The following is a 14,061-nucleotide window of genomic DNA, read 5'->3' on the forward strand; positions in this document are numbered from 1 at the left end:
CTGCACGGTCACACCGACGAATGTGAGTGTGTGAGAAGGGCTCGGTACTGTCGGCGTGGTTCCGGCTGGATTCGTTTTGCAGGCTGTTTGGGAGCAGTTAAACCGGGCGCAGAGCCTACTCTGAAGAATGTGCAGTTTTCAGGAGGGCGGAGACAAGCCTGCTTTCCATCCACAGCGAGGGACGCCGCTGTCCGTACGCAGCCGTACTGCGCGCTGCTGCTGCTGCTGCTGCTGTGGAGGCTGCATAATTAAGTTTACAACAGGAGACAGCGCGGATCTCTCTCGCTTCTTCTGGGCCACAATGGGTGAATGTTTTTCGGTCTCACAGCACGGCAGGCATTTCCCCCCGATCTGCCGAACTAACCGGAGTCGTCCGTGGTAAAGTGAGTGGCACAAGGACTCGAACAAGTGACCCACCTAACATAGTTCTAAGTGCGGCTGTTTTGGAGAGGCGCAACACTGGAACCGGGAGGAACCGCCTGGAGGTGGAGGGGGTGGCTGCACTGATCCTATACCAGTCCTGCACGCGATGTTAAAGAACAACTACCGTTGCGGTTTCACCTCGGGGTGGCTACGAAAAGTGGACTGTCCGGTTTGTTTTCCCCATCTGCTCCCAGCTTGCGTGGAACAAAGTGTGCTCTCTGTCACATAAGCCGCGCAGTGAGGTAGATCCAGGAGGACTGGCAGCGTCGGTTTCCATTTGTCTCTCTCTCTCTTAAAAAAAAAAAGAGTTCAGCTTCTCCAGAAATCATGAGGACCACCGAGGAGACGGAGGGCTTTGACGGCGAGGCCTCCAACACTTCCATGATCTCCGGGGCCAGCAGTCCCTACCAGCCCACCACCGAGCCCGTCCATTCGCGGAACGTTTTTGGGGGGATAGTGTGCGACATGGAGTACCTCAAGTCATACTTGGGGATTTTAAAGGTGGTTGAAGTGGTAAGTCAAAGCATGGCGACATCGTTGCAGTAATACTCAGAGATGTACAGCCTTCCTTTAAGTGGCCAAGCTGTGACGCACCGTTGGTGCATAACTTCTACTGATCAGCAACTAACATGTGGAGGAAAACTCAACTTCCAGGGGGCAAAACACGATAAAGTGCAGCTATAGTTAAACTCGCTGTATGCTAAGCATTAATACCTTACTTATTATTTATGTGCAATAATAACCCCGAGGTTTCATTCTAAAGTTAGCCACACCGGTCCTGGCTTAACCTTCACTGCATCCCTACTAGAGGTCACTTCAACAGTATGCCTACCCCATGACTAGTGAATGTATAGAGGCGAGCTTGTTTTTGAATGGATAATGGCTCCTACATAATAGGGTACTATTCCAGAGGGATTTATAGTGTTTAATAATGTCTGCCATTTGCGATTCGCTTGTGCTCCTTGAACGTCTTGATAACTTTTAGTTACCACTTGCATATTTGCAAGTAGTTCCATTTTTTCACTGTGTGGCTGTTTGCTGCTCCAGACCACTTAAACACGTGTGCAAATACGGCTGTACTCGGTGAGGCACCTGGGAAAACCTGTATGTGTTACCCATTCAGTTGCTGTTGAGGATAAAAAGTGTTATCACCATTTCTTTTCACGCTGTAGTCAGTGGAAAACACATTTCTGATGGAAGTTTTGAATCAGTTCACCCAAACCAGATGTCTGAACTGGGATAAGAGGCAACAACAAAGCACAATGAAAGGGTCCCAAAGATCTGATAACTCACCAGAGGAGGAAACATCTATCAAACTGGGACCATTTCTCTTCTTCCTCTGCCAAGAAAAATTCACTACGGGGCTACACTCACACACATGTTGGAGTGTATCCCCAACAACACGGAGGAGAACAATGTATGTGGGAGGCAGTTTCTCTGCAATACTTTAAAAACTTATGCAGAAAAAGTTTTAAGGTTGTTGTTTTTTTTTTTAGCTTGTGGGTGGCTGAGTGTCCCAGTGGTCTGAGAGAAGCTCACAGTCTGTTGCACACCTGTGATGTTTACCTGTATGTGGGAAGGAAGGCAAGGAATCCTTCTGTCATCAGCGTGGGAGAAGTTTGGAGCAGGCGGTAACTTAAAAGTATTAGATTTATAATCTTCACGCATTTCATAGCAAACCGGAAATGTTTGAGTATTGCCTTAGACTTTGCTGGTCAATTAATTTCTTTTGGGTTTTTTTACTTTTAGCCACAGAGCCACATCCTCTGCCCAGACATAAGACACCATAAAATTACATTCTCCACCTGTGCAAACATCCAGGTGCTTGGTTTTGTGGTTTTAATGTAATTGCATATATATATGTATATGTATATATATATATATATATATATACTATGTATGTTTTTTGGGAGGTGTGCCTGTAGATTACCTGAATAGCAGTTTCTTTCTCATTTAACAATTTAAGCCAAACTCCTTATGTCTTAAGTTTTGTCTAAACACAAACATCTGTGCAAAGACTTTGCCCTAAAAATAATTCTAGATTTGTTTACAAAAATATCTGTGATACTTCAAAGTCTCATTTTGCTCTATTCCAGAAAAAGTACTTAGTTGTGATACCCCGAAATAGGCCAAGTCATGAATAGCGCATAAATAACTCATTAAAAAAAATCAGTTGAGGTATTTGAAGTAGAATCTGTATTACAGGCATTGTGGGTACAAGAGAACAAGCGTCATCTCATATCTATTAATAATCTTCTGTTTGTACTTTAGACTTCAGAAGCGTGGGAGTACTTTTGCAGTTTCAAATAGCCACGTTTCTCCTCTGTGAACAAGGAGAGGACCAGTCAAAGTCATCCAAGTTTATATTCAGTACCTTAGAGGAGGCCTTGAGAGAAGAGGCCTTTAAAGGCATCCTGCCAAGCATTAATGGCTTCATCGGCTTTCATTTTTACTGCTCTCTCCTCTAATTGTTTCACTCTGTGCCAGCCAAGGAGCAGTGATGATCTTTCAGAGCTGGAAAAACAAGCAAAACAATGTGGAGGAGATGCACTGCAAAAGGGCATCATGTAGCAAATGGCAGCAGTCTACTGTCAGCAGTACACTCGATGCTCCAGTTTATGGTTGGGACGTCTGTATCGACTAGGTATTCATTCATTATCTGCCATCTGTTTATTGGCAAGTAAGAATAGATTTGCTGACGGCAGCCTTTATCTGTTATGTCCAATCAACCTAAAGGGCTTTATAAGTGGAATCCTGTTTTATAAATTTGTTTGACTGAATTCTGTGTTAAACAGTTGAATAAATGGCTGAAAGACACTAAAGTAGTTGGGTTTAATCCCCTCAAACCTTCCTTTTTTCATACGTCCTTTTTTTCCACAAATATGCATTTACAAAAGCTTTAAGGGGGCCAGTCACCTGTCATATCTTGGGTGAATTGATACATGTGATGCTGCTGCTGTTGGCCCTGCACTGAGCAGTACAAACTCTCAGTGGCAGGTAACCTGATCGAGGTGCGCCCATCCTGACAGCAGGTTTGTCTTTGTCTCTTTGTGACCGGGTCAACAAAGTCCAGCTGATATTCACATCATGCACGTCGACATAGTGACAGGAATTTGATACCTTGTTGGGCCTTATAGTACACCTATCAATCACACTGTTTCCCAGCAGGGCTCATGCCTTCATGATAAATAACAGCTTTTCTGTTATGGTGTGTATCCTGCCCTTTTTTTAAAGTAATATTCTAACAAGTGGAGGTTAAATATTAAGGAGAGGTGTTCTTTCTCCAAATCTTGTGTAATGAAGTTACCATATGCTCCCAAATGTCAGCACACGCTTAACCGAGAGAGACGCCATGTGCTTTACTCTCGTGTGGTTGAAACACGACTTATTTGGATCTTGCAGGATGGCATAAAGACAACAGGAATGTTGTGCAGGCACGAGGGGAGACATGTATGCTGTTGCATATGTGCAGCAACACACTTTTCCTCTGGGGTGAAATTTAACCAGCATTCAGGGTAAATTTTCCATCTCATACCCGACTGTGAGCTCCTGCTAAAGCACATTCAATCTTTTGGGTCATTTTTAAGGTGTTTTTTTTTGCATGAAGTAGTACAGTGTGGAAGTCCTGCACATAGTGTTGCAAAGTTTCAACAATAAAGCCTCCCATTCTCCTCCTTTAATTATCTGTTCACAACAGATGGCGTATAAGAAGGGGATCGGCATCCAAGATGTCCTTAAGGCAACTAATAATGTGCTAAATCCCTGAGATAAGGACTTGTTTGCATGTAGGAGAAAGAAGGGAAAGAAAGCTGACACATTTGTTCCTGCACATACGATGCGTGATGAATAGACTGAACAAGAGAGAAGGTTGACGTATAATCAATACTTACAAAATTATCCAGTGTGGTGCTTGCAATTCTCCGCCTCCTCCCCTGTGACTGCCTGACACCTGCTACACAGGGGCATGGAGGAAGTAATATGCTTTCTTTGAGAGACATTACATCATCTCCCAGTGCAGTGCACTTCATTCCTGTTTGGGTGTGACCCTTTCAGTTGTATTTCAGTCAAAGACAGGCTGCTATCCAGCTACACACTCTAATGAGGCTTCGGCAACTGCACACAATTCAACTGTTGTCCTAACGATAGTCTGCCCAGTCGACTTATTTTCTCTTCCTTTCGGTTTCCTGTGAGGTAATGTCACAGACAGAGATTTAAATGATCAGACTGGAGTTTGACAAACTGTGGAGGGTTTTCCCCTTATGCTTTACCAGTGCCAGTCATCCAACAGCTCTGCTCACTGAACAGGATAAACAGGGTTGAATAAATGATCGTTTTCTGAGATAAAATCTGCTAGACTTGCTCTTTGTTAGTTATGCTAGTGTAGAAACATACATGTTTGAGCATTTAGAAGTTAATTCTTTTCTTCTTTGTAACATAACACCCACCCACCAGGCCGGCCCGTGACACTGAATTAGATAAGCAGTTAAGAGGATGGATGGATGGATGGATGGAGGGATGGGTGGCCAACAAGGTGTAGGAGTGTAGTGGTAGAGATAGTTCTTTTATTTCAGCTTCATCTCACTGATTAACCAACACATATCTACAATCGAGAGTCCAAGAAACTGGCTGTGTCAGAAGGGAGGGTAGATTGTCCGCTAATCGCGTGTTCGGTAGTTTGACCCTCTGCTCCTCCAGCCCACATGGGGGAAGATACTGAATCCGAATTGACCCCATATTGCACCCAGTGTGGGATAGTCGAGAATAAAATGCTGTCTAAATGAATGAAGTTCTTTGAATGCTCAGTATCCTACATGCACATATTTACCATGGACCTTACTTAATTAGTCCCACAAGTTAGCTAAGCTCTAGCTTTGTGCTACAAGCGCCGTGCATGTCAGGTTAGATGACGGTTCTAAAGTTTAAATGGTCTTTGCATTAGCAGGATACTGGAGTAGACTCCCTGTGACCCTGCGATGGATAAGCAGTTAAAATAAAATGGATGGCTGTTTAAATTAATGTGCCTGAACTGACTGGGTGTGCCAGCACAAGCACAATGTGGGTAAATTTATTAAATGTTGTGGGATTTAATAAGCTATTCATGTGACCCGCACAACACTGTGAAGCTGCAGTTGTGACTCAGAGATTACAGTACTTTGCAAAAGTTTTGCGCAATCCCTCCTTCTTTTATATTTTGCCAGCAAAATGGGAAATAGATGCAGTGATTTCTAGAAGCACGTGAAAACATACGTGGAAGTACAGGTATATAAGGAGAAAAAGAGTTGGTGCAATTCTAATGAGCTTGAAAGTCAATATTTGGTATGACCACCTTTATTGTATCCTGATATATTTTTACTGCATTAGATGAGTGTGTTTGATCACTGTCAAGCTGGAAAATTAGGCCATTCCCAATGAGACATTTTCAAGATGGTATTGCATGGTGAATGAAAATCTGATGGTGCTTTTCTGCGTTCATTCGTCCATCAGTTTTTAAAGATCTTTTAAAAGTTTTTAAACATCTTTTAGATCTTTTTAAAGATCTAAAATCCAACCCCAAACCACCATAGAGCCTCCACTGTGTCTTACAGATGGCTGCAGACACTCACTGTTGTACCCCTTTTCTGACCCGTGCACTCGCACTCGCCACTTTATAAGACCGGATGTTCAGGTCAGATCCTGTTTGATTTGGCTTTCCTCAGCCTTTCCCTCCTGCGTCCCTTCTTTAAGAATGGCTTTTTGACACTCATCCTTCCCCAGACCGGGACAGGGGTGTCTCTCAGGTCGCGTGTCAGGTCTCTGTTGGATTTTTTCTGTTGTGTGTTTCCTAAGGATGTAACGTTCAGATACTAATATGGATACTGATACACTCCACATCATACTGAGATGCTGAGAGATACCAAATAGACAGGCTATCACAAAGGTGGCTAAAAATACAATTTAAAATAGGTTCTTTGCTAAGTGGTCTGTTATGTGCAGACACAGCACTGGTTCATCAGCTGGAGTAGGTAAACAAACAAACAACAACAACAAAATTCCTCCAAAAATGGAAATTCCAAGAGCCTGGCTCCTTGGAAGAAAAATAAATACGAGTTAGCTCAATACTCATATAAACTACTGTACATGATGTTATTTTGATAAATGTTTTGTTTTAATGTAAAATGTAGTTAAAGGACAAATATCTGCTGTTAAAGTGATCATTTTTCTTTTGCAACAAAAGACACAGAGACAGTTGAGTAGCTAAAATAAGCCAGAGCCAAAGAAAAGGGGATGCTGTTTGTGCTTAAACTGCTTAGATTTGTTAGTAATGACAAGTAGCGAAATAAAAAAAATACCTGCCTCAAACTTGACCCAGTTTCTTCAGTAACTTTCTTTGAAAAGCAAAAAACGATCTTACCTTTCAAGCTTTGCTACTTGAGCGCAGCTCCTTGTTTAATGTTTTAACAACTTGGACAAAAAGCCATTCCTGCATGGAATATTACAATAATCCGAAATCATCTTAACAGAAACTGTTTAGCACGAAAGTTAGTATTTATTTTTCCATGTTCAAATATGGGCTTTGTGATTCACAACCAACCCGCATACAGTAAATGAAGCACAGATCCTGCAAGCCATTGTGCTTCTTAGATCTTTTATGAATAGGTCTTGTTTGCTAAAACACAGATGCAAACAGTAGGCGACGGCTCTTATTATATCTCAATACATCAAAATTCATTTTTGCTTCAATGATGGAAAACCGTCCAGGCCAAGAGGCAGTAAAGCAGCACCAGCTATGCCGCTGCGCTTTGCTGCTGGGTTGATGCTTGCAAGCTGATGTTTTATCAGCTCAAAGGATATCTTCCAAGTAACACTGAGGAGTGGGAAGCTGTTCCTTGGCAAAGTTTTAGGGTTTTTTTTGAGTGCATTTTGTTGAGCGTGGATGAGATGACTGTGTGTGAATTATTAGTCAAACAGATTGTGTTCGATCTCTAAATTGCATATGTCTGATATGTGATTGCTGTTGTTTTGCATTAAATGACCTTGAGTGAAGTTTCACTAACATTGCGTAGACTTTCAGGGTTAACATTTGTAAATGAAAGAGAAAGGAAAACTGGAGTCTCTTATCACATCCTTCACGTCTGCTCATGCAAAACTGGCCTTTGCAGTTTGCATAAAATTAGAAAACTGATTCTTAGCTACTTCAGGTCGGTATTATGTTGCATTTTCATGGTTTTGCTATGCCTCTTGGTTTTGGACTGCTCCTAGGCAGTTGGCAATCTGTGTGTGGTTTTGTCGGGATCTAGATGGCAGAAGAACACCTAAGTAGCAGAATTCTTCCCATACTGTGGTTTGTTGATGGCTGTTGGCTGGAAGCGGGCATCTTCACAAACTGCCAGGAGCAGAACTCATGGGATCACAGACTCTGGTCTATTCATAGGACAATCGCTTTATGAACTGGAAAGTTTGACATTTCAATCCCATAATATTACAGAAATAACTTACAGTATTCTTTATGCTTATATTCAATATACTGATTAGGCATGTATATATTTTAAGTTTTTATATACTTTGTATTTAATGTGCTGGCGTATCATTTGTTAACTGGCGTCGCTGGTAAGACTCACTGTCAGATTTGTCCAAGCTTCAGAAATGAAGGTCAGACATATTTTGTCAAAGGTCTGACGGATCCCACAGTTATTCAGAAAAGAGACTGAATAATGAACTCCATTCTAGGATAATGAATGCAGACTGCTCATGCTGACCTAGGTTTTAGTTTTTAGAGATGATTCACTAATCAGCCAGTGAATTATCTAACCTGTTGTTGGCATAATATACTCAATATATCCCTGCACTATTAGCACCACACTCATGCTTCCTGGACAGTGTGACTGTACCTGGCTGCAGGATTTTTTGCAGAGTGGTAAATGTGATATAGTAGCACTCAAAGTGCTTGAGACTACATTTAAACATAAATTTGTGCAGTGCTTTATCATATATGAGCACTTTATCTACCTGTCATCCATAGCCAAATTTAGAACCAGCAGTTGTCTTTGGCATGCAGAAACGATGTATTATAAAGTGAAGTCTTAACATATAAATGCTGGTATTTTGGTAAAGAACTTGCAAATTACACATAAACCCCAGCTGTGCTTTGAATTAGAAGCTTTCTTGCAATAAGGTGACAATGCTAACCAAAGCACCTCCTTGCTGCACATAATAAGATAAAATGTGCAATCAGTGCACCAGTTATAAGTAAAGACGGCGTAGTCCTGTGCAGTACTGTAAAGGAGTTTGTCTATGGCCTGAATACTGAACTTCTAGCTGTGGGATTGTGTCCATATCGCTTGTCGGGGGAATTTTCTCCCATCGTTACAGTTCTTGTTTGGATCCAGTTTGAATCAATACAGTATTTGGATTCCCCAGTTAACAATGCAGAGGTCATCAGCATGACAGTGGCTGTGGTGAACGGATGTTGATAGACCCTGACCACCCTCTGCACCAGCTAAAGACCTCCTCTAACATCTGGTTCAGCTTTGCTGCCACAAGGACATATACAGAAAATCTTTACCATCTCACACCACGATACCTGCATTTCTCTGTTAGATGTCTCTTATTAAGCTCATTTGAACACTGCACTTTTTCAGTTTTCTGTTAAGTTTTTCCATTCTTTATCTTTCCAGGCTATTTGATTTTGTGATATTGTATTTATTTTATTGAGATAAGCTGTTCCCAACCTGTGGAATAAACAAAGTGTATCTTATTTGTATCTTATTTTAACTCTCGTCTCTCCTGTCGTCTTCCCTCTCACTTCAGGTCCTTTCACTCATCGGCTTCATCTGCATAGAAACTATCATGATGTGTTCCCCCTGTGGAGGGGTCTACTTCTTTGAGTTTGTCAGCTGCAGTGCTCTTGTGGTGACAGGAGTCCTCCTCCTGATCTTCTGCCTCAACATCCACACCAAGGTGCCCCACGTAAACTGGAGCCTCACGGTACGTCCACACTACAGAGTGTTAACATAGCTCATGTACAGTAATGTACTGCTGAACCTCTAAATAAAGAACAGGATGACTAATGTTAATGCAGTTTATGATGATACTTGGATTGCCATTGAGGAGAGATAATTCCTCAGGAGATACAGATGAATAGTACAGCATTTAGATAAATTCACTATGAAATTCCATCTTCATGCACGCATTACAGCTGGCATCGGCATCCGGTTTTAAAGTTCTAATCTCACACATGAACCCCCTTACTCTCCAGATATGGAAAGATGTTATGTCTGTTCACTATCTACAATCGGTTGTCATGTCCTTGTGGCTGATAGCAGAGTCAAAACACTCCTCAGCATCAGAGGTCATCATACTCCTGAAGACTCCCCTGAGGCTTGTGCATTTTCAAGCCTTCCTAAATATAGAAGTTAATCCTGAAAAAAATCAATTTAAAATCAGGCAACATGACATTTTAGAAGAGTAGGGTTTAAATTTGCCCTCTGAAACCTTACTGGTTTACACAGCAGTAATTTTGCATTATTCTCGTCATATTTAGCGACAGTCTGGCTTACAATTTAATGCTTAGCTGCACGTGTAAATCTATCAATATGCTCACCTTATGATAATAATGCAGTGGTCCCGGTAAAGGTTTACATGGCATTAAATTTCTAAGCTTTGGGTTTTTACTCATCTTGAGACCAGTGACCAGTACAGTTATAAATTTTATCTACATTAGCAGCAGTAAAGACTCCCTGTACGTTTTTTTTTTTAGCTCTATTTAAGGAGCTGTTATCATTTTAAGAGGCTATAATAGGCTTGTTAGCATTTAACTCAGTTTAGCTGTTAAGCAGCAGTAAAATACAGCGAGGCTGGCATGGCTTGATGTGTCTCTTGTTATTATGTTTACTTTCACTAGAACCTGACAGATATATGATTCACCGATACTGATATTTGTTTTTAAAAGTCTGATATAGCAGCTGATATTTCTTTCTTTCAGACACAGAACACAAACATTTCTTAAAAGTTGTTAAGTGCAGTCTTTACTACAATGATATGGCAGTGTGGGTTAAAAATGATCCTGTATTATTATAACGACAAGTCGTGGATTACTGGTTTAGATGCTAGGATCAGATGGTTGTTGTGTTTCTGGTAATCCAAACATGACTTGCTGAGTTCCCTCTGGTGGACAAACTACAACAACAGTAACACTCACACCATTGTTGGAGGGTATTTCTCCCATCTCTACTTTTTAAATTAGAAATGTTATTTAGAAATGCACATTCCAGTATATTGGTAAATAGTGGGTATCAGCTGATTTACACAGCCTGCTCAGCCAATAAATGATAATAAAAACTATACAGAGCAAATCATACTATTAAAACAAGATTCGTTTTTAAACAGGAATCTTGTGTAATCTTAGTAAGGACTCACAAATAGATACACAGAGCAAATATTAGTGAAATCTGTTTCTGTTTTGTTTCCTAAGAGAAAAAAATATCAGCTGATAAATCACATTTTTTTGCTTGACTGAAAATAAACATGCATAATAATAAAAATACACAAACGCATGGTGGCTGTCTGCCATCAATATCAGTTTAAAAAACCTTACATCAGTCAGGCTCTACCAGTCAGGCTCTACCAGGCTCTATCTAGCTAATATCAGCCAGGTTAGCTAATATCAGCCAGGTTAGCTAATATTAGCCAGGTTAGCTAATATTAGCCAGGTTAGCTAATATTAGCCAGGCAGTGATTTTCCTTTTTTGCCTTTTTTTTATCTTCTTCTTCTTCTTTTTTTTGCCTGTCCCGTTTAGTTCTTTTGCCATCAGAATTGTTGTCTAAAGCCAAAGAAAGATGCCCAACGGATTTACTTTTTTTTATCTTCTTGATGATTGTTCTGTTTTAGCATTTATGCAAGGAGATTTAAGCTTATTATTTAAACAAAGCATTTAAACTTAGTTTCTTTCTAAAGTAAGAAATTGAAACAAGCTTTACTTGAACTTCTGTTTGTTGAATATTGTTCTGTATTTAGCACTAGAATAAAATCTAGCACAAAGTCATTACAGTTTCCATGTTGCTACCAGGATGTGCACTGTCAGCTGTAAGAAAATGAGCTGGTGGGTATTCTCCAGGAGATACTGGCAGCCTCTAACTGTTTGCCTGACAAGCAGTTGGTGGTGAGTTCTGATCTGCAGCCAAGTGTCTTTTACAGACACGTGTAGAAGAAACTTCTTTGACCATACTTCCAGCTTACAGTACATACTGTAGTAAAGATGTGGATGCTAAGCCAGATGTTCAGATCTAACCACAGCTATCAGATTGCTCTACGGTATCCTTAGTACAGTATTCCACCTCAAACATGAAGAGAGGGTGTGCCTTTGGCGTCTGCTTTTGGCAGAGTAACACCGAACAAAGCGTTTTACAGTCCCATAGAGGCCAGGGCTAATTTAAGAGTGCTGATTTAGGAACTTTTACCAGATACCTGTAACCATTACTGTCCATATAATCCAAAATCCTTCTGTTTGCTCTTTTCAAGACTGCCTGTTCTTTTTCGTCTTAAGCCCGCTGGCGTTTCTCCTGTCACTTCTGCCTGGTTATTATTTTTCCATTTAGGAGATTAATGGTTAAATAATGAAATGTTTAATTAGCATGTACACTGTGTGTTTGTGTGCTTAAGCCTGAGCTCAGGAGTTGGCATTGGGTTCACACAAAGAGGTTGGAGTTTGATGGCCTGTGGTTTGGCACACTGGTGTTGCTGGACTTTATGCTGTTATGCAAAAGAATAAAGGTGAATTTGTCAAATATGAAGGACTTTTTCGGTTAGCAAAATGTTGCAAACAAAGGTTTACCGAACGTGTTACTTTGCAGATTTAACAGTGTTTGCTCTCACTCCAAACTGCTTAGCTGACGAGCCCACGTTCCTTGGACGCACTCCACGGTGTGGGCTCAGCCACACACTGTTTATGTCTATCGTAGTCAAAGCTGCTCCGGTCACATTGGTCCCCTGGGAATTTTACCACGAGTGAGCATTTCACAGTATTAACCAACTGTTAAACCTTCTGCTGACTTTTCTGTTTCCCAACTACAAACTCTCAGTAGAAGGGTTCTTAATCTAACAATTACGTGCTATACGATCCCATCTCCTCCACTTCCCCCTCTGTGCTGCCAAAGTCATCACAGAGGGGGAAACACAGGCCTTGACCCTATTCCCCTTCTTCCAAATGGAAATGAATGCAGTCCTAGGACTCTTTTGCAGTCCTAGCTACTCTGTAACTTTAGGTGATTAAATTAAACTCGAGGATTTAGTTTTTGAAGGCAGATAATTCGGTCCATTGTTTTCTTCATTCACAGCCAAATAGCTGTGGGTCATGCTAGGGGGATTCTGGGACAGAAATGAGGCAAAACTAAAGACACAAAGGGAGAGACAGATAATAGCGTTGTTATTCTCTCGTTGGAGGGAGAGCGGCCGTTCGATTGCCCTGCCAGTATTTTCTGGTTGTTTTGTTCTGAGAACAGAGAGTATCTCATCACAGTTAATACATGAATGAAGTAAGTAATTCAGGGTGGAAGCCCACAACTGGATGCTGAGTTGTTCCACTACAGTAAGCTGTTAAACAGCATTTCCAAACAGCACTGTAGAGACAACAGTCACTTAGAATCCCACTTTATTCTTTTCCTTTCCTGGTAAAATGTTTGCATTCAGGCAATTACCATTATTGCTGGTCAGATAGAGCGCAACTTTCGAGATGGAGACTTTAAATTTTTCATAGGCTGTGAAATTCCATGCTAGTTGTTTACATGCACATTTTTCTATTGGACCTATATGGGAAAATTCAGGAAAGAATATAATCACATGTGTGATTTGTGACTTTTGGGCGAAGGTAAAGCAGAGAGGTTGAGAAACAACTGAACTGACTGTGGGATTGAAGTGGCATCATGAAAACGCGCAAAATCGTTTGTGCACATGAAAGAGCACAATGGAACAGGAATATCTGGTTGGCTGTGTCTCGTTTAACCAGTTTGACAAGCTGGATGGGAGTGCATGAGTAATGCGAGCAGTGTTTGCAGTACGCTGAGTGTGCACCTTTGAAGTGGGTTTAAGATTACGGTCGAAGGTTAAGATCATAACTGTGGTGTTCATTGACTTTCCCAGTTAACATGTAGAGATATGGTTCTGTATTTATGTTACTGATTAAACCATGAGATCAGTGGCACATTATCTCACTTTTTATGCCCTGCTGAGGTATGTGCATGCACATGTGTGTAAGTCTGCGACCAGCTAGCCTTTTTGACTTTGCTATTGTATGGTCCATGCGTATCATATGAGAGACCATGTCTGCAATGATTATAATCACGCCTCTGATCACGAGGGCCGTGCCCCAGCCACGCTGAGCCCTTCAATATTAACCCCCTCCCCACAGTTTGGCGTGCCAAGAACAGGAGAGCGGTACTTGAAAAGCAACTGTCTCTTTCACATTACTTCCTATGTGTAAAAACGTGGGGGATGGAGTTAGTTATATGTGTGGACTGAGTGTTTGTTTGAATTGAATGAATGAGGTGCTAGGTGGCTTTTAAAAAAATATGTGCTGTTGGCTTCTTTGCTCTCCTGTGGTTTTTGGATATGGAGCACCAGGATGCAGTCTGGCTGGTTAGAAGAGTGCAAACAAGCTCTGTTTG

General features: G+C 41.2%; 1 protein-coding gene across 1 annotated transcript in view; it reads left to right on the top strand.

Moving 5' to 3' along the window:
- Positions 1-14,061, top strand: part of cmtm4 (CKLF-like MARVEL transmembrane domain containing 4) — a 22,221-nt gene continuing 8,160 nt past the window's right edge. Inside the window, exons 1-2 of the mRNA XM_005724233.2 lie at positions 1-936; positions 9,211-9,387. Coding sequence (XP_005724290.1) covers positions 751-936; positions 9,211-9,387 — 363 coding nt within the window. The 5' untranslated portion in view covers positions 1-750. The remainder of the gene's footprint in view (positions 937-9,210; positions 9,388-14,061) is intronic.

Source organism: Pundamilia nyererei, unplaced genomic scaffold (assembly GCF_000239375.1).
Source record: "Pundamilia nyererei isolate P.nyererei 1_Seehausen unplaced genomic scaffold, PunNye1.0 scaffold00011, whole genome shotgun sequence".
Classification (NCBI taxonomy): domain Eukaryota; kingdom Metazoa; phylum Chordata; class Actinopteri; order Cichliformes; family Cichlidae; genus Pundamilia; species Pundamilia nyererei.